A 21641-nucleotide genomic window follows, 5' to 3' on the forward strand; every position below is an offset into this window, starting at 1 on the left:
ATGTCATTTTGTATTAACAATGAGTCCAAGAAGTACATTTAGTAGTGAGAAGTTAGTGATTGATTAGCTGTTTAGAATTTCTAAAATACATTTATTGAGCCGCACATAATGTTGAGTTTCACTTCAAACTCCTCAAACACTGATGTTCAGGGTTGGTGGCTGGCCCAACCTACAAACCCAAAACGTCAGTATTTGACGAACTGGAAAAGAGACTCAACAATCAACAGTCTTAAAAATGGGACCTTGAAGTTACCAGAGCTGTAGCTACGATCGAAGTTGAAGAGGCCATGTCCTCTGTATATCTGTTCTCTTAATTTAAGGACCTGAAGTACAGTTTAAATTTTAGAATTAAAACTGTAGACACGTGTAACTAAAATTTGACAGTTTTTAGGGCATGAAATATAAAGAAATACATAAATACAATAATTTAAGAAAGGTTCCTACCAGAATTAAGTAGATATGGTGAATAAGCTTTTAGACTATCATCCAGAGAAATGTGGAACATAGATGAGCTTTTTATGTAATGTTTAGAAGAGTAAGAAGAATAAAAAAATAACAAATAAATAATGAATAAAAAAAAAGAGGATTACTAAAAACATTTACATTATTTTTAGGGCTCTTTACAAATTAATGTATAAACATATCTCCTGGACTCACTGCGGCCTCAGTATTTATTTTTTTCTGATGTCATTTACCAATAACTAGACTGTTGTTTATGCAACTCTGGACATGGAGGAGCCACCTTGATGGCCTTTAACTTGCTTTAACACCATGAACACACATATTCTAAATTAGTAGTTTTTTCTTAGTCAAGTCGTTTCTTTTGAATGATTTAACATTTGTCAAATCAGTTATATAAGCAGGCCAAACTACCTTTGACGACAGGGCCAGAGGATTTGGATTAGAAGGGACAGGCAACACAGAGATGTGATGCGTGAATCACAGATAAGGGACAAACAGCAGGGCAAGAGTTGGAAAATCAATGTGCGTGAGAGCAGCAGTGTTGTGACAGTCAGGGAGGAAAAAACAAGACTGAACCCGCAGATCACCAAAACCAAATGAGACTTTAAGAGAAGAGTGACTAAGTTGTCAAAGTCTCCGGTAATCCGTCCTTGTTTGTTTGTGCCTCAAACCACAGCACCCATTTTCCGAGACAAAAACAGTTCAAACCGTGAAAACTGGAGACAAAGATTACGTTAGGAAGAAAGTGAAGTGGAGAGTGGGGGGGGGGAAACTGTGGATAGATTATTAAATCCAGGAGGGGCAGGGCATTTGTCTATGGTTAAATGTTGTTGGGAAAGTTAAGAGAGAGGTTACCGAGAGGCCACAGCAGGGTGCTGTTATGCTATGTAATTGTGTGGCATTTGTCTTGGCACAGCTCCGGTGTGACTGCAGTGTCTCTGCGCCGCATGAGAGCAACACTCGAGCTGGAGTTTCCTTTAATTTGACGAGACATTAATTGGCTTGACGGTGTATTTTCGCATGTAAGGGCCGGTCGGTTTGATCAAGTTGCTCTTTGGCACGTCAGGATGTCCAGCACCCTCACACCTCGCTGTAGCCACACAGAGGTCGCAGGTGAGGCTGTGAGTGTTCAGCTGAGAAAGAACAAGAGGAGGTGAAAAGGAGCGAAGAAGTGGGGAGTCCCACGGCTAGGTCAGGAGTTCAGAGTCGGAGTTTTGTCACCTGCTCGGCTTGGCACGCAATTTTTCCTCCTCAGGAGCAGCGAGACCAAAGCTCCGCCGCCCCCTACTCGCCCTCCATCCTGTCTCCCTCTGCCTCCCCCTAATTGGATTTAATGAGCGATTTAACAACACAGCACTGCCCGATCAAATCAAACTGCTACTGTCTGCCGTGCTTAATCCTGGGTCACTGCTTTGTGAGGCTAGCAAGTCCCAGGACTCTGCTTTCTGTAAAGGTTTCTCCAGCCTCCTTGTTGGCTCCTGCCTCACACATTCTCCCCCCCACACACACCCTCCTGTCTGTTTGTCTTAACGTCTGACTGAGAAGCCGCCCTGTCCAAAAACTGCAACAACAGCGTTCTTGCAAGAATGGAGAAAGATGGCCTTCACTTTTTTCTTTTTGAGCTCAGGGTGTGAAAATGAATCACATCTCTGGCCCTGCTAGTTAAGCTCAGCAAGTTGGTGTTGCTGCTAAAAAAAAAAAAAAAAAGTCAAGAAGCAACTTGCCACAGTAGATTTCATTGGTTAACTATGCTTTTCCAATGGGGAATAATTGTGGCCTAAAAGGTGTCTTCTGTAACCAGGTTTTAATGGGTTTTTTTAGATGCTTCAGGTTAATTTCTCAATTCTAATTAACTACACAGCAGTTTTGAGTAAGAACTTGCATCTTCAGGCTTTTTTGTTTTATTTATTCTAAAGACAATGATTTGCCAATACTCACGCATTTTCACCTTATCAAACAAGCAGAAATAAAGTCAACACCCTAAAAGAAATCTGTCCAGAAATACATAATAAGAACCCCCAAGATACTTCCCAAAAATAGCGTTCTTGTATAAGAACGTTTTTTTCAGCCATGTAGTACCCAGTATTGTCCGTTTTTTGCTCCTTGTTTTAGCCAACTACAAATAACAGTATTCATACTCACTGGTGGACTCGAGGGTGGCAATTACCCCCAAAGATGTCGCTATGTTAAAAAAAAAAAAAAAAAAAAAACACAAAAGCGCCCTCTTGGGTGCCCTTATCATAGATAAAACATGATAAAGGGCCCTCTGTGGCGCCCAAGCAGTGGAGAAAACATGGTTCCAATCTAGATATATCATGATTTTCTGCGTTGTGGTGCCAGACCGCATTCAGCTGGTGCCCTTTTAATTATTTCCACCCCTGCTCCTCACACATCCTGAGTCCGTCACTGTGTATACTTAACGTTAACACAGATCATTTTGCAAGTTTCATTCGCCAAAGTTCCATTATCATTCAGCGGTAAGACACTTCAGAGTTTTCCAATCAATTTATCCTCATACCGCATTACCATGGAACAATAAAAGGACTTTATTGGAATCAGTGCGGACTCGATCTTGACCGTGACGGATTACACATCCTGAGCAAGTTTCAAGAGGCTGCAACTGATTTTTTATGCCATGTGGAATTGAGCAGAAACAAATGGCCGCCTGGAAGGCAACGGACAGAAAATCGAATCACCGCAGCATAGTTTGCAAAATGGTTTTAGTCATCATGAAAATGATACTGAAATCTCCAAATCCCTTGTTTTGTCCTATAAGCTCACACGGCTTTTCACACATATTGTTTCAGTGCATGTCCCCCACACTTCTCTCTGCCTTTACTCCAGTTTTAATGACTGTCAGTAGATACAGGCTCCTGATGAGGCCCAACTGTCACTGTTCTTTCTCATTAAAAATTTCTCACATTTATGACACAAAGTCAAAAAAGGTCAGCGCACAAAAACACGCTCAGCACTCGGTTGTTTTGTGATTCCACGACGAGCAGGAGTTTAACGAGGGAGCCGAGCTGGGAAGCATCCACGAATCGCAAGTAAAGACAGCGGTGACCTCCACAAAGCAGCAGTTCAGTTGAGGGAGATTTGTCACTACAGGTTGTCAAAGCTGCTTCTCAATATATAATGCCAAAAGCAGTTTAATTATTAGGTCAAAGGAGAGATGACCAGAGACGCTGAGGCAGGGTCACGGAGTTCAACGTGTTATTTTGTCAGCATTTTTTTATTCTTTTTTTTGGATGGTTGTCATTGCGAATGTGCGTGAGGGTGACATTTCCTCAGTGTGTCCCAACACATAACATCATCCTCTGCTCACCATGTAGACGGCTGCGTGGAAGTCTTTACACCTCTTTTATTCAAGAGGACTAAGAAAACAAGATGTTCTTTAAACATTCTGGTGGCACATTTATCATTTACAGATCGCATATTACAATCCATGCATACATGGATGAATACACATCTTTTTAAAATATTAATTGATCTAAAATCATTATGCAACATTCATGAATATGAAAATCTCCCCTCCTAATCTCACTGTCAGTGTCACTGCAGCGTATGCCGTAAGCAAATTCAGCCAAGTCTCGTTTGGGTTTCATGGAAAAACCTAAACTGTACGTCTGCAAAATCTGAAAGCAGTGCATACCTCATTTGCGAATAGACTTCAATAAGCAATTTTATAGGGAGGCTATCACTGAAAATCTAACTTAATTTAATTATGTCGAGTGGTTGCACAGAATACATTCATTTAAAACTATATTTATTACGTTGGATGTTCTTATATCATTTGACTGAATGCACTTTTAGTAATTTCAGATTTCAGCATTATTATATTACTCTCAGCTGAACTATTTTGATTAGAGGTTGTTGTTTTTTTGTTTAGTAAACTAAAATAATCGTTTCTATTCAGATGGATTAAATGGCTCAAGTTGATAAGTAAAAAGGAAAAAAGGATTGCTGTATTGCTGATACTTTTCTACTTCATTGACAACACGCTTGCAGCCTTATTAAAGCTATACTTTGCCCCTACTACTTCCTACTACTTTATTTCCTGCCCGTATATTTTGACTATGCAATTACAATATGCCCAAGTGTGAGGGGATTACAAACTGCATGCAGTACAAACATTTATCAGGGTTTGCATTATTTTCATTATTGTAAAAACAAATGACCAGTACTTGTCTCAAAATGTATTAAGGATGTGAAGCATGTTTCAATCACATTTGTTTCCTTCAGACTATGAAATGCATGCTGGGAAGTCTGTTGTATTCAATAAAAAGTAAACAAACAGACTATTATCTGTTTTTTGTTTTGTTTCAAATGAGTCAAATGAACTTGTTTTAAACAAGGGCAGTGCTCTTTAAAGTTAATCAAAAAGATGAGCAGATTTGAATTACACATTCAAATCTCTTAGATAAACCTGTGAAACATTGTACCATGAGCAAGGGTTCAGGATCAGTTTTTTTCTGTGTAGTAGATTTGTCAGCCCAGATGATTTTCCACATAATTCCACAATAAATCTGTCAATGTCAGTATCAGTCTTCTCTCTGAATGGTTTAGATGTAACAACAGATATTGATTGAGTACAACATGCTGCAGCTTGTGTTCTGTTCACTCTTTTGACTAACGCAGCTGCACCGAGGAGCCGTGGGATCATCAGGGAGAAGATGATGATGGCTGTGGACACGGTGCACTTTAACCACAGAGCTGTCTTCAGCGCATATATATCCATTAATAACACGTATATCTCAGTCATTCGTTTATAGAGTGAACAGCTGATTGACCTCCCTAGCTTGAAATTAAAATAGGGAACAAAAATGTCTTCCTTTATACCGTCATATTTTGCGCTGCACGTATTAACGGTACGTGCTAAAAGAATGCCACTGAAACATTTGTTCATTCAAGTGTAACAGGGCTTGAAGATTAAATATGATTATGTAAAAAAAAAAAACACACACACACTGGCCTATATTCTGGTTTAAGTACGTTTTTTTGGGGGGGGGGGTTTAATTAAGCAGGAATTCAAACACACAAGATGAACTCCTGCCAGGCAACACGTCTGATGGTTTCCTGCCAGCTTGGCCCAGCGACACGTCATAACCAAAATATTAAAAGCTGGCATCACTGTTGACATACGGTCAAGCTCGACCTTCCAAACTGAGCCCCTGGCAGTGCTGCGTTTTCTAGGTACAGAACAAGATTTGCAAGTGCATCAGTATGTGCGGACGGTCATAATTTCAGGCTCATCTGTGAGGTATCACGTGGAGGCCGTCACACTGAGAAGCACATAACAGAGGATTATCCATGGCACAGCAATGATTTAGTAAGGTTATACAAGTTCACGCTTATACAAACAGTTCAAATGTTATCTGATAAGTAATTTCATTGCCCTTAATTATTTAAAGCTGCATATACAAATATACCAGAGCAATTGTGATAGGACCATAATACTGTTTTCAAAGAAAAAGGCTGCATCCTGACAAGCAGAAGTCAGTTGTGCCTTGGGGACATGAATGAAAAGTTAATTCATGGAGGATAGTGATGCATGCATTTCCCTGTTTCCTCATCTTTTAACTACGCTTCGGTTCATACTGTGCAGCAAACATCTTCTCTGTGCGATGATATCCTCACTAAAGTAGTTACAACTGAATCTTTAATGTCCTTCCATTGCTGTGCAGCATTGCAGAAGACCATGACAGCCACACCAATTTATGTTTTTACTGCTGGAGTCTATATCGTAACTGACAACCTGTTTTCACTGAGAAAAAAAAAAACATTTTATGTGCATATATCCTTTCCCCCTGTGCAATCTTTGGTAGAGAGCTTCAAACTGCTTTCATCTCCCTGCCATCACTCTGTCTCTCTCTTTTTTATTCTGTTTTCATTGCTCTCTCTCTTCTTTCCTGGCTACTGTTTCTCACCCATCCTCCCCAAGTTTGCCCAATTCCCCCTCGGTTCAGTGGCAGGGCACTGGGTCACGGCACTGGCTTGATTTTCACACTGTTCCCTCCACTGAACGCCACATCAAGTTAATCAGGGTTAACAAATTGCGGCGGTGCCTTGCTGAGCAGGGCTCCCATCGGCTTAGCGTGGGCTGGCTCTGGTGATACAGATGGGCTTGTAATCTCTGATCTGGGAGTCGAGGGGACGGATGAGGGTGGAGGTACAACATCACCATCACCCCGCTTGTGTTGGGTGAAAAACTACTTTTTGGTCAGTTCACAAATGTTTTTTCTGCCTGTTTAATAAAGTATAAAACAAACAAACTGCAAAACGTATCTAACTACGTTTTTTATGTAAGGAACAGGCCTGTCGTGATAATTTAGTTTTGACTTATCTACAAATCTAATCATATAACATATATTTTATCCTACTGACTTATGGATGCATGGACCTGACCTGCTATTTTGGCCGACCTCAATATTGCCCGTTGTGTTTACATGCGTTTTGTTAACAGAAGAATGAAACAAACGTTAGCATGCAAGTCTGAAATGTGAAAAAACGGCTAAATCCCCAAATAATGGTAAGGAAACAGCCATTATTGAACAGCATTTGGGGATTTTTTTACATATTTTATTTATTGTTTTGGTTTGATTATATTTATGTTTTATTTATTTAGGACATTTGATTATGTTGTCAGATTCCAATCCAAGTGTCTGAATATTAAGAATTAAAATGTCATTGCCCTTTGAAAGCTTAAAAATGTATTGCCAAAAAATATATAGATAAACAGAAGAAATGTTGTTTTGTTCTTTAAAAATGTGTATATGTACAAATGGGTACAAAATTGCTTATTATTATTATTATTATTATTATTATTATCATTATTATTATTATTATTATTATTATTATTATTATTATTATTATTATTAATTGAATTATTATTCTCGTTATTCTTATTGTTATTGCTCTTCTTATACTATTTTAGTACATTAAATCTGAGGCAAAAAATGGTCTTAACACGGCAACAAAATTGTTTATCGCTATTATTTCTGGAACAATGTATCGTCAAAGAATATATAGCTATCGTGACGAGCCTAGTCAGAAATTAAAAATTTCAAAATTCTATTGCAGAATTGAAACGGGTGAGAACTGCGCTGCATTTCCAGACAATAATTACTACTCTTTTCATCGAGTTTGAATACGAGCCAAGAGAAAGTGTTTGAAAAGGTGTCAGAAGTATCCTTAATCTTTCCTGTGCCGCTGTGTTCTCGTCGACCACACGGGTTAGGACTTGAAACAGAACCAGTGCAATGTCGAGGGGTCGAAGAGACCATCAGAATTACAAATCCGGGGTAAGTGTATGATGTTTTAAGATCAAAGAGAGGGGTAAGCACATTACATTTTCAGTGCTGAAACTGACTGAAGTGTGACCCATTTGAAAAAAAAAAACAAAAAAAAACAGAGCTTTCTATGTGCAGTAGCATCTGGCTAGCTTGCACAACACAGCCTGGGGAGCGCCAGCTATACGCTACCCAGACTTGATTATTCATTCAGTCAGAAGAAGCATTACACAACCCTGCTTTCCTGATAGAACCAATGAGGCTCTGCATGTCACACAGCCTCGGGCGGCAAAAAGGAGTTGACCTTTTAAAGTAGAGAAACTATGCTAAGAAGTCTAACTTTTGTCGGTGTGTTTGAGCTTTTGTTCTGGCAGGCTTTTTGTCACAGTGCATCTTTTTTCAAAGCACAACCAAAAGTACTCCGCTCCTTCCTCTTCTTTTTCCTCCCCAACTTTTCTTACTTCGAGATGTCGCACCTCCTCGGAGTGACTTATGTATTATTAACAAGGCTCAAGTGCTATCCATGCAGGGACACTCTCAGACTTTCACAGGTTTCTGTCGATGCCACCATTTTTATTTGACCGTGGCTCGAGCAGGTTTTTTTTTTTTTTTGCGAAAAATGTTAAGAATCTGTGACACCAGTGCACAAACTAAATATTTCATCCACTTGGCAGCTCAAAAGCTCAAACGTTCAGGCCTGAGAGCACTTCTATCCATTTATTACCAAACTAGCTTCATAAAAGTCTTATAATGACCAAGTTGGAGGTATTATTCTTGAACTTCTGAGTTGTCCACGTGAACGGGGAGAGGGCCTTTTAAAGTGCACGTGAAAGGTCAAGAAAAGTAGATGTGTGGGAAAAGTGACGGCTGATGCTGCAGCGTGGATTTTGCCACACTTCCATTTGTGAAATATGCATGTTAGGCTCCGCTGCAATGTCCCACAAGCACCAGCGCCGCGGCACATCATCCAAATTCAGCCGCATGCTATTTGATGTAGGGATGGTCGCTATTTTGGGAGCGATCAAGCCTGGGGTATATGGTAGAAAAAAATAAAAACAATCACGTCCCACTGAACTCCACCTGCCCTCGTTGCCCTCTTTATTCGATTGGGAAAAAAAACACAGTTCACGAGAAGTTCACATGTCCATTACCATCGTCGAATTTGGCCGATAAGCCTCCGAACCATCCCTGTGATAGGCAGAGAGGGAGGAGGGAGGGAGCTCACCAAACTTACCCCAACAACCACTGTTAATATGACACACGACGTGTTCTACACTTCTGACCCTGATACGCAGGGTCGCTGTTCGGTCAGACTCCCGCTGCAGGCTCTGAATGTGTCTGTGTGTGTGATAGGTGGTGAGGGGGCAACCAAGTTACGAAAACATAAAAAAAAAAAAAAAAAAGCAAAAGCCCAAAATATCTGTTCCTGGCTCTGTGTCGTAACATTTGTGAGCCTGCCCCGCCCAATACGAAAACGGGTTCAACTAGAGTTCAAGCACTGAGGCCACACCTCCTCACAACCACATCACCGGGCAGACGACATGTCGTCACAAGCGAGAAAGGCCTCCACCACGCGCCCTACTTTCTGGTTCTGTTATCGAGGTGGCAGCGACCCCCAGCGGGCTCCACTTTACCCATTAACACTTCATGTTATGAAGAAGGCCTGCTGTCCATTTATGTGTTGAAATTCCTTGTAAATTATGATTTTTCTTCTCTATATAATCTTATAAATTATGTTAATCTGTCACTGACCAAATGTCCAGTATATGTTTTAATATTTCTATTACTTTAAAAACTGTGCAGCTTGTTTTTTTTTTGTTTTTTTAATATTACAAAAACACAACATACCCTAATATCATTTTGCGTAGCACAATAGTTTAATAACTAAGGAAAACAGATTTTGTTTTTTAACACTGATGTTCATGATTTTAATTCTGAGTTAAACATTTTAGAGTAGAGTAAACAATTAAAGACTGTCATTAGAATTTCTATAATAACCATAATTGTTGGACTATTTTATATCATATTTTGATTTATATAATATACATGTATACAATTTATTTAAAATTATTAAAAATGCTAAAAGTGTACTTAAGTAACATTATTTTACTCAAGTGTACATAAATGTTTTGATACAGATAATATGTTAAATTAAATGACGTTTTCAGAAATGTCCAGCACCTAAATTACATGACCCTATTATCCTGAGTTCTGTTCTTTTAATGGAATTTTTTTCACAACAATATATTTTATTAACATTATATAAAAAAATTGAAAAACCAACATTGTGGTAAATTGTGACTGCAAATGTAAATAAACGTTCAGCTAACCCTGATATCAGATCAAATGATCAAATAAACAATAATGTGTTTGTGGTCCCTTACAAATGAAATTGGAAAATACTGATTGTAATAAATAAGACAAATAAAGTAAAAAATATGTTTGATGAACTAAAGATATTAGTACAGCCATGGTAAAAGATATATATAAAATAACTGCATTCAGGAAAAAAATGACTTTATTACATTTTCTTTAAATCACTATTTAAAAAATTGTGTACATCCCAAATTTTGTTGCAAAATAATATTTATAGGCATATATATATATTTTATAACAAAAATAACAATTATGTCAGTGTTAACAATAATTTCATAAGACAGTGATTTAGATATTTCATCCAAAAAAAGAAAGAAAGAAAGAAAAACACAAAGGATTTAATTAACATCATGTTTACCACGCAGACACAGCGTTCTTAAATGTGTTCATGGACAGGAGAGAAAAATCTGAGTGCTTACATTTTTCAGCCTTTGAGTTGAGTTTGAGTTTTTATTTTCTCTCCCATTATTACTGTGCTCATACTTTCTCCAGAGATTAACGAAACGTAAGTCAATGCATTACGGCAGGAGTTGATCTTTGTTTGTATAGATACATGAAATCCCACAAAGAAAAAAACATTTAAATAAATAAATGCAAAATAAATAAATAAATATTCTCGTAGTTCACAATGTGTTTTTGGTGTTTGAGAGTATAAAATCTGAACAAATTATAAAGAAGTACAAAACAAACACAATCTAAAGTTTTTATGGGGGGGGGGGGTTCTTTGACTGAATAGTTTGTCTCATCTCCACGGCGACAACTACAGGACTGTTTTTGTACAAAGAACCAGCAAAAAAAACAAAAGCAGTTCTTCCCTAAATGTGTATTTGTAATATAGTGCTCTTGACCTTATGGAGTTATCTGACTGACTGATACACAGCAAGCATGAGGCTCAGCAGTAATGAGGAGGATTGACTTTGGTAGATAGACTAAGAGCGCCCACCAGTGTTAACAATGTGTGCTACATCAGAGTGGAACGATAAACCTTGCCGCTTTATTCATTAAAAGCAGGAATAGTTGTAGATATAGTTACTGAGCCAGCTAATGGGGCTATTTTAATGCTAAAGACTACAAGGATTTAGTGTTTTCCCTGAGAATTTTATTACTGAAGTTTTAAATGTCTTTGAAACAGCATGCTCATCCCCTTGAGATGACAAACACAGTATTACAGTTAAAACTCACATGAATAAAACTCTTTGTGTTAGTGGTTCTTTTAGAGACACTGCTTCAATGGTGGAGGCCACTCTGAAAATATTCATTCATAAAAGCACATAATTCAACATTTGGATGAATAAATACAACTTTTGCTGTGTTCAAGGAGAAAAACCTTAATTTTGAACAGAAGTGGATGGAAGTGATATTTTCCTCGAGGTTGAAATCCTTTTAAATCATCTAAACTTTGAATATTTAACTTTAGAGGATGAAAAAACCTTCTCCTTCTAAAATATGAATGCCTCTTTTACTGGAGGGTGAGGTATTAAGTAGCAGACAAACTAAGACACAGGTCAGCTAATTCCACAACCATATGGCATGTCCATCAGCTGAACAATTAGTGTTATATTGCATGTGCTGGAACACATGTAGAATGTGAGATGCACCTACTTGAGTAACACCTACTTGTGCCGAACACAAGAGCACAGAAAGGATTTTTACATCCAACGCTTATACATGCAGTGTCTGCAGGATTCTATATTTCCATGGGAAATATACATATACACCACATCAGTGCTTTGATCAGCCTCTGCACGGAAATCTGACAAGCGCAAGCACTCAAGGAGTGGTGAGGTGTGTGAGTCCAACCAGTGTGTGTTTTCACACTGCATGCAGGTCCCAATGCAGAGAGTGAAAATGTGGAGTTCAGGTACAGGACGGGGAATCTCTCACTGTGCACTGGAAAAGGGGAAAATATAGAGGATGAGACGCAGCAAGGTGGTAGACAGGACAGATGTTTATAGTTCGGAGGTATTCTGATCATGCACACAATTATTTTCTTTTACATGGAAAGTTATAAAATTTAAAAATTCATCTTGACCACTTTGATTGTTACCGGCTCATGTAACATTTTCATGCAATTTGTCTTGAATTAAAGGTCCCATATATTGAAGACACTGAGATTTCCATGTCTGTGTTCAATATAAAGCAGGTCTTGTTGCTGTATGTTGAAAGTATCAAAATGAGAACAGAGAAATGCACACTGGCACTCAGGCCTGTAAGAGATGACCAATTAGAGCAGACTTTTTGGAGGGGGGCGGGGGCTAAAAGGGACAGGCACTAAAACGGAGCATTCAGACAGAGGGTGAACAGAGGTGCTGCGGCAATGAGCAGTATGAGAAAAATAATGTGTGTGAACATTTAAGCATGTGAACATTTTCTTGTTAACACCCAAAACAATATAATATGAACCTGAACACGAGCATACATTGGGACCTTTAATACTAGACATCTTATAATGCAGATATAACGTCTCACTTCACTAAATATACGGTATAAGCAAAGAGCTACCTTCCACTTCTACTGCATCAACCAACTGTGGGATTAGCCACCGCTGACAGACTCATCCACTTGCTCATCTGTGGCAGGTGCAACCAGCCGGTCGTATGAGAAAGCCAGCATCATCTGTATTAAACGATATGAGACCAAAAGAGGAAATGTTCACCGAGAGGCTTTGAGAGGCAACAGAATATTTCATCTGTGTTCCAAATCCATCCGTGCGTCTCTCACACACGCAGAAATAAATTATCAAAAATGCTGCAAAAACTGTTGTGTGTCAGGATTTCCTCGTAAATCTTAAAAAATACCTTAGAATAAATTGTGTTCTTGTTGGTTCATTTAAACATGTTTTAGCTGCACCAAACTGAGAGCACTTTTTCACTCAGGCACAAAGTGAAACTGGAGTTCCAGAGCTTGATTCTGTGAACTCTGTGACCCTTGTCCGGAGCTGTCAGCGATGTACAACAACAAAGAAATTGAGAGAAAGAAAACACAGGACTTGAGTAGGAGGGTTCCTGGTGGACCCAATTTAGGTGAAAGAAAGTCCAGGGTGGACCTCATCTCATCGGTTTGGAGGAGCACACACTGACTCCTTCTCACACACTCTGTTTGTGTTTTTCCCTCTTTCTCAGTGATAGTGGAAACATTTGTTTGTTGGGCTGTGGTTTCGCCCACGCTTCATTACAGGCATTACAAGCATTTTGTTATGCTTGTTTGTTCCCTAATGTAAGTGGAGCTGCCGGCTATAAGATGCCAACTTGCATCTCTGATTCCTTTCTTGAAACCCTTTGCAGTGGTTTGGGTATTTCTTATTTGCTTCAATTAGATTCCCACTGATAAAAAAAAAAAATTGCAATTTTGGAAACAGAAGTGGGACCTACAATTACTCGAACTATGTTTAAATGAGGTCTGTGCACGTGGATAATAGGCGTAAATCTAAGGGGTAGTTGCTCTTTTCTTAATACAAAGCACATGGCAAAAGTTGTTTTGATCTTTTCAACTTTCAACTTGACTTGTTTCTTTTCAAAGGTCGCCCTCTCTCCCCTTTCGTTGCATTCAAGACACAACACCCCTACTGTTCGAATCATCTGCCCCCTCAAGTGATTGCCAGTTTGTTGCACTACTGACTGTTGTAAACACAAGCAAGCTAGTGCTAACATTGCTCACGCTAGCTACATAACATTAACGTTGCTGACCCTAGCTAGCATTAATGTCGTTAATGCTAGCTAGCTAATGTTTAGGCAGTACCATAATCTGGGCGCATACTGTAGAACTCTGCCATTTTTATGTTTTCTTCCCACAAACTGGCAACTACCAAGACTCCTGGTGCTGCCGACAACATGGATACCGCATACGTTATGTGCATACGTGCATTTTATCCCGCACCTTTCTACAAGCTTGGTAGACATATTATTTCCCCCCAGAAAATGATTTGTCTGCAGCAACACGTTTCACTACATTTTTTAAACATCTTGGTTTGTGGAGTATGTTTGAACCATTTTTTGTTTAATCTACTAAATATGCTTGACTTTATTGGGGGATAAAGAACACAACTTGTATAAAATATTCTTTAAAAAAAAAAAGCAAAACAGTCTAAGGACTTGATCTGATCCTCGATGGTCTGGACACATGTCAGTTAGTACAAAAAAGGATTGCGATCCATCACACAGCCCGAGTGGTTAATTAAGGCAATACCATGTAGAAATTGGCATTTTGTGCGATATGACGCCCCTCCACAGTTCATGAGTGCAACACCACTGTTGTAAATAAAAATCCCAGATCTGAAAAAAAATGTCAGATGTAATGTAGCTGCCAACTTCAAACAAAACTTATTACGTCACGATGATCCTTCCCTCTCACTGAAGCTACATAGCACAGAAACAGGTGATAGGGGGCAGAGTGTTTTAAGCTACAGTATATATAACATTTTGTTAGGGTGTCAATCGGGTTTCCTTTTGCATACCGTTAGCAGTATCAGCAGTGCCATCATCACCCCCATCATGATATACATGTTCTCAGTCAGGCCACCAGCCCACAGAGGGCCCAGGATGGTAGCAAGTCCTCCCACTGAGCGACGCACTCCCTGGCTGAAACCTGCAAAACGCACAAGGCACAAAGACATAGAACTCAACACACCAAACACCAAAAGATGCAGGACTTCTAAAAAGTTAAATGTTTAAAATGTGCGGTCCATGTCAGGGACAAAGAGCACACTACTCATTCCCACATACTAATTCCATCCAACATGCAGTTCGGTCTCCTCTCCACAAGATGGTGCAGTTTCTCACCTTGTGTTTTCTCAGCAGTGACTTTGGAGAAGAGGGAGACCTGAGCCACGGCTACAAATGGCAAACCCAAGACTTGCAGAAACACCCCAATGATGAACTCAGTCAGCTGCCACGGGAAACCACCTACAGAAAACACCAAAAACACTGAATGAATATGCAGGATACAGCCAAGTTTTTTGATTGTAAGGATGCCTGCGCTTTAGCTCGCTGGTCATAGGCTTAAGATTTGCTGCACATGTGAGCGCATTAACCACATTTGGGGATATTATATACTTGGGCTTATCAGTAGTAATGCACCTCCTGGAATTCAAATATTTATGGGAGCTGATAAAGATCTGTGTGTACAAGAAGAAAAGGGAGGACTTTCTTAGTCTGACCTATTGGCTTAGCCAGGAAGATGAGGCACCAGACACCGGAGATGTTGCAGATGGTCAGACCGATGGCCAGTACCACCCGCTCAGCAACACGCTGGCTCAGCCAGCGCACAAACAGGAAGCCAGCGATCACCTCCACACCGCAGAGACAGTACATGATGCTGTTCTCCAGCTCCCCGTAGCCAAAGAACTTCTGGGTCAGCGGGGTCACCATGGTCTGGGGAGGAAATGGAGGGAGACGTTGGTACAGTGCATCAATTCATTTTGTCTTAAAGACCTGACAGCATTAACTTTGTCTGCCAGTAGCATGTCATGAGTCCTATCTTCTAGCTTAATAAATACAAAGTTTTTTATTCAATCACATCTGTGTCTGTGTGCGTGTTTTCTGTCCGTGTGTCTCTACTGCACCTCCAGCGCTGTCTGATTGAAGAGTGTGATGAACTGAGCAGCCAGCAGCACAACCACCTCTTCTCTCAGGAACTCTACAGTGGCAAAGACAGTCAGAAACAAAAAGACCTTTCAGAATGTGTTTCGTAGACTTTTAATTGACCCCAGAATGATACTGACACACACACACACACACACACACACACACACACACACACACACAGTCAACCAAACACACCTCTGGATATGCTGAAATTCTTAAAGGGGCTGGAAGACTCATGAGAGTCGGTCGGCACTGGAGAAGAAGGTGGAGAGACGTGATTCATCGTAGCATTTACAGCAGCGGGGCATTGGTAGGTGTGCGAGTTGGATGTCACCACTGAGCCGTACGACCCCGCCAGCTCCTGGGACCCCATCAACGGCTTTTCCTCCTCGTTGTCCTCATCTTCCACGAGCCCCTTCTCGTTCTGCTCCTCCCTGTGCTGACTTGTCAAACTCTCCTTGGCCCTCCCCCTCTCTAGAGGTGGTAGGTCCCAGTACATGAAGATCACCGCCAGTTGAAGGAGAATCCACAGCAGGCACATGAACAACTACAAGGGGTAGAGGATGAGTGTTATGGCTTTTCTATGGTGGGGAAAAATGTAATACAGAGTTGAAACAACTCGATGTGCGCCATATTGCGGTCCTTACCCCTGGTGCAGTATATTTATTGACCACAAAAGGACCAATGTGGAAATCACAAAGCCTCAGGAAGATGTTAAATGCTGGGCCTGTGTCCAACACAAAGTTAAAACGTGCATTTTAGCCAACCCCCAACTTTGGCAAATCATTCAATATACTCCTGGTAAAGAGCAAACGATTCTCAAAAGCAACTCCAAATCATACAATTTATTTGTTTGGACTCATTATGGTTAATTACCCATTCATTATTATCAAACGTTTGTGTGTGAGCCCACTTAAAGTGAAACTCTCGCCAAAATGCAACCTAGGCTTTTTTGTGAAAGTATATGAATCGAACCTTCGTGTAAAAGCATAATTACGACGAAAGCTGTTCAAAAACTTTCTTTTTTGTAAACTCTGTGTACAAAAACAATGTTCTCAAAGCTTGTGTTCATGTGTAGAGACCCTGGTGATACTACGACCAAAGTTTCATGTCGTGTCGAGCCTTCTTAGCGTTTTAAAAATGTTGATTTTGATGCTATCGCTAATTTGCCCCTTGCACTCCCATTTAAAATGAGTTTGACCCGAAAAAGTGCCTCTTTTGGAGCAATTGTGCTTTTACACGAACGTGCGACTTATGTACATTCCCAAAAAAAGCTTAAGTTGCATTTTGGTGAGAGTTTCACTTTAAATCTCCAAAGTCTCTGTTGTTCTTTTCTTTGTAAAGAATGCGTAACCATAATATTAATTCAACTGAAATGATTAGCCTTTAGTGATTCCCATCAGAAAGCCGTGGAGCACTGACCAATCAGAAGGCCAGCTTGTCGGCATGCCATGACAGCAGCAAAGACAGTGGCGCGATCCTCGTGGGTGGTGCTTCTGGTTAGATAGCCAAAGATAGATGAGCCGGCGCCTGTGCCGACGCCTGAAGAAAAATACACATTTCAAGAGTAAGTTACAGCACTGACACATTGAGGTTGAAACATGGAGCTCTGGAAAAGTTGTACAGCATTGGTGTAATATATCGTATAATTTCTCATCACATTAAAAGGAACCCTTAGTGGCCCCAAGTCTCAAATGATGACACTGTAGGTACCCCTTTAGCATCACCTATGCACGTAAAGGGCTCTGCGGTAAAGTTAGAAATAATAAATATGCAGTGTCAAGCATCAGCATTAGTAGATTTTGTTTTGGACTGTTAATGAAAGTCACAGTTTGGTTATGTTTAGGCACCAAAGTGACTTGGTTTGGTCTTGGAATACATCAGGGTTTGGGTTTGACTAGGTAAGTAGGTTCAGTAACGTAACTTCCGTAACGTGAGTCGCAACAACGACTCGAACTTGAGTGGAAGTCTCACGTTCGATTTACCCAACCACCCCAGCCTCCGCCTGACGTGGATCATTCTTGCTCTTCAAACTACTACGCTAGAGGGGCACCTCAGGAAGTGACGCATGAAGGCGTAACTACAGCGTCACTTGAAACGTCCGGCCACTGACCAAGCTGCAATATTTGAGGCGTTGAAAGTGAGAAGGGGCTGACATTTTACACAATGATCCTGCCACGCTATACCGATATGTCAGTTGCCAAATGAATAACAATAAGCCACAGTCTCACTCTGTGCAGACTCACCTGCGACCAGTCTGCTCGACAGTAGGAGCCATTTGGAGAAGCCCATAAAGTACATGAAATTACCTGGAGAGGAACAAGGAGCAGGAAAATGTAATGAACCAGAAAGGATTCATATAAAACAACAAAGAAGTGTGTGTGGTTTTTTTTGACACGAGAAGGTAGCTTATGTAATATTGTTAGGGTATGAAATTTGAGTGGACTCACCAATTATCTCAAAACAGTTGGCAAACAAGATGATCTTCTTGCTGGTCCCAGTTCTGTCAGACCAGTGGCCAAACAGCGGCCCCGACAGGAGGCCACTCAAGCTGAATGCTGACAGGGCCAGACCCAGAAAATAGGGCGCTGCTTCTAAAGTCTGCAAGTACCTCCATATTGTGGGCAATATCACAGCTGGGGAAACAGAGGTGGGGCGGATATTAGTGTCTATTCATCTCCTTGAGTGAACTTTCCCCTGGGGTAATGCAATTTTGAAGAAAGCTAAATGTCTACATAAAGGTATAATGTGATCGAAGTCTTCCAAATTTGCTGAACGCATGCTGTGTAACTCAGTGATGCTGAGTCATAAGCCCTGCATGAGCCAGTCGAGCACACTGTGGCTCTGTTGGGCTGTTTGTACGTAAGCAGCATCACCCAGGCTGCGTCCCCATGGCATCTCACCCGTGTTTATTACAACCCTGTGACTCTCCTGAGCCCTACACTGAAGTTTATCAGATGCAACGTTAAGGCAGTGCTATATCAGTAATAAACTGATAAACTGTCACTGCGGTTGTTGTTGATAACCATAAATTCATGATAAACTAATAAAGTCAATGGTTGTGTTTTGTTTTTTCATCGGAACTTTCTGACAACAAAGCTGTTCATGGCCAGAGGGAAAGATTTACCTGAATTGATTTATATCACTCGTGCTGCATGCTCCATCGAACGCAGAACAAGAAACAAGGTGAGACGAGGGCAAAACAAGAGCGTAGGTGATGTCTGTGTGTTTCAAATCTAGGTGAGACTTTTCCAAGTCGCTGCTAGTAATGCTGAGAGAGCTGACAAACACACGCCGTGAAGTTTAACTTTGGCTGCAGTCAGTGGTGGCTCTTCCTACCCGAGAATAGTGCTGACCCACTGCAATCCTAATTCGATTCTGGGGTCTGAAGACAGACAATAAAGCAGGCTCTCAGAAAATTCCAGAGTAGAAATGATGGCTCAAATATTCATGTCATCTGGGCGCCCATTAGCTCAGTTGCTAGAGCGGGCGTCCCATTTACAGAGGCTTTGTCCTCACTGCAAGAGTCCTTGGTCCTTGTCCTGGACTGGGGCCCTTTGCTACATGTCTTCAAAATGTTCCATAAAATCAAGTCAAACACACAAAAACTAACAAACTAGTAACCAACTGAACATTTCACCTGTGAGTAAAAGTCATTGTAGGGCTATTTTACCGCACCACAGTGCACTGAGCGCCCAATGTTGTCAGATCAGTCACGCAAATCCAGATGCGATCGTTGCTCAGCAACACCTGTACACCTGCCCAGGTTCCATTTAAATACCAACCGTGCTGCAGATCGATTTGGGCAAGAACATCAAGATCATGTTTTTGGGATAGCTTTGCTGAGGTTTTGGAGTTTTAACAACCTGACACACCGTTTCTATTGTAGGCGACAATCACACTTCCACAGTGTTCTTGGAAACGGAATCATACAACTTTTTTAGTCAATGATTAACTCACTTGGCAGGTTAACATTAAGGTTTGGCCAGATTGAATTACCTAAAAACACAATGGCAGTGTTTATTTGGGGGTGCTGCAAAGAGGGAGTTCTGACTCACTCATGTCCCCGGTTTATCTATGATCCTGATAACAGCCCTGGACGGACGTATTCATTCCCAGACAGACTCACACAGCCTGACGGTTGTGCAAAAACCTCTCAGAAGAATCAGGAATGCAAAATGTCACTAGTCAACTTGTTAAACCGCTCCAGGACAACATGTCCCACAGTCCTCAGCACTCATTGTTGTGACACACTGGGTATAAATACAACATAAAACACTGCACTACTAGTCAAAATACTTACTGAGTGTAATTTAGTGTAACTTTTTGTTGGCTTACAACAATAGCTTGACTTAAGTGTGATGAATTAAGCCCAATGTATTGAATCGCAGACATGACAACATGTAGGTGTTTACGGGGAAATGAATGGGCCTGCTTTATCATTCACAGATGAGTTGTGTGACCCATTCTAATGGAGAAAATCAAACAAGTAATAATAATAATGATTACAGAGTAGGTGTAGATGACAGCCTAATCACATCTCACCATATTCCACACCGCTCAGGAGGAATACAAGCCCGATGGTGAGGAACGTCAGCTTCCTTTTCCGTCGGTCATCCATCGTGTTGTGGCTGTTAAAATCTTCTTTCTCTACTTTGACGGCTCGTCTTCATTATTCTTCGGGATGCGCGTCCATTCTCTCCCCGCGAGACACCGCCGCTGACATAATCCCGAGTGCGGTGCTTCTAATTAAAGCTGAATGCAGGGGTCATGTCACCCAGCCTGTCCCGCAGCCGGTTTGGTGGGAAAAACAAAAACGCGTAAGATGACACTGCGCACTGTTCCTCTACATACCTCTAGAGTGAGGTTCACATCCGCAGTAGCCTCCTCCCTATACCTCCCAGGGCAGGTAAAAGCTCCGAGCTCCTGTCCCGACCCGCGACTGTTGAGCAAGCGAACGTCCCCGCGGTGCTCCTGCGCAGTGTGAGCCTGTCTACATCACTTCCGGCGGACCGGTCGCCCCTTGGCACAGCCCAAATCACTGAAGCTCACTCTGCTTCATGGACACGTCTCAGATTCGTTTGTATCTTACATGCATCACTATTTACTAATAATACAATTCTGACAAAAATGTGTAAACGATGACGAATCACTTTTCACAGTCACAGTTTCTTTGATTTCTTTTTTATTTGATTTTCAAAATAAAATGAATATTCATAAAAAAAGACACATTCTAATATGTAAATATAATTTGGTAAGTTTTCAGTCAGGTAAGTAAATCTAAATTGTATCGATTAAACAAAAAGACACCCTAATAATAAAAATAATAATAATATGTGTCAAGTCAAAGATGACCTAGAGCAGTCGCAATATAAACTCCTGGGAAACTAGAATGGCACTCAGTCGAGCACATCCCTCCACCAAGGCCCATGAGTCCCCCTGTGATTCAATCCGATTGCACTCTCATAAATAACAGCCAACTAAATAGACTGTTTTTATCCTTCACCAGGATCCATGCATTAAGCCCGATCTTGCACTGTTAAAAAATGGGGGGACAAATAACATTAGGGCCCTGTCTCTTTATCTGGATCAGCATCAAAAGTTAATGGGGTCTATTCTGGGCCAAAACCATCCTCCATCCAAGTTTCATGGAAATCTGTTTAATAGTCAGTAGTGTTATCCTGCTGTCAAACCAACCAACTAAACTTGGCAGTCACTTCTGTATAAAGCTAAACAAAGACTGTCAAAATGTGATCTGATTTACAATCAGGGTGTTATTAGACAAGCCGCCAGCAGTAGGAGATCCAATTTACATGACAAATCAATGACTCACCCTGATCATTCACTGGTTGGGCGTGTGAGCAAATAACCCAGAGTAGGCTATGGGTTAATGTGTGCAAGAGGAACAAATGCTGTAAGTCTGGGCCTCAGG

The 21641-nt window shown here is 40.7% G+C and overlaps 1 protein-coding gene across 1 annotated transcript; it reads right to left on the bottom strand.

The window, feature by feature from the left end:
* Positions 1 to 10256: 10256 nt before the first annotated feature.
* On the bottom strand, positions 10257 to 20687 carry mfsd8l1 (major facilitator superfamily domain containing 8-like 1). Its single transcript, XM_030434497.1, has 12 exons — positions 20255 to 20687; positions 18160 to 18345; positions 17956 to 18018; positions 17132 to 17251; positions 16357 to 16436; positions 15905 to 16256; positions 15688 to 15761; positions 15283 to 15496; positions 14906 to 15028; positions 14581 to 14711; positions 12630 to 12743; positions 10257 to 12017 (listed from the first exon to the last, which is right to left on the bottom strand). The coding sequence occupies exons 1-11, from the start codon at positions 20328 to 20330 to the stop codon at positions 12663 to 12665; spliced, it is 1500 nt and encodes a 499-aa protein (XP_030290357.1). The 5' UTR covers positions 20331 to 20687; the 3' UTR covers positions 10257 to 12017; positions 12630 to 12662.
* Positions 20688 to 21641: the final 954 nt, after the last annotated feature.

Source organism: Sparus aurata, chromosome 11 (genome assembly GCF_900880675.1).
Source record: "Sparus aurata chromosome 11, fSpaAur1.1, whole genome shotgun sequence".
Classification (NCBI taxonomy): Eukaryota; Metazoa; Chordata; class Actinopteri; order Spariformes; family Sparidae; genus Sparus; species Sparus aurata.

What these genes read in the sequence shown, in the direction of transcription:
- mfsd8l1 (XM_030434497.1), bottom strand. Translation starts at nt 20,330, where the DNA reads ATGGATGACCGACGGAAAAGGAAGCTGACGTTCCTCACCATCGGGCTT. An exon ending in CAACTGTTTTGAGATAATTG is followed by an intron (nt 18,019 to 18,159) that starts GTGAGTCCACTC and finishes GTTCCTCTCCAG; the next exon opens with GTAATTTCATGTACTTTATG. An exon ending in CACTGCTGATACTGCTAACG is followed by an intron (nt 12,744 to 14,580) that starts GTATGCAAAAGG and finishes CGTTTAATACAG; the next exon opens with ATGATGCTGGCTTTCTCATA.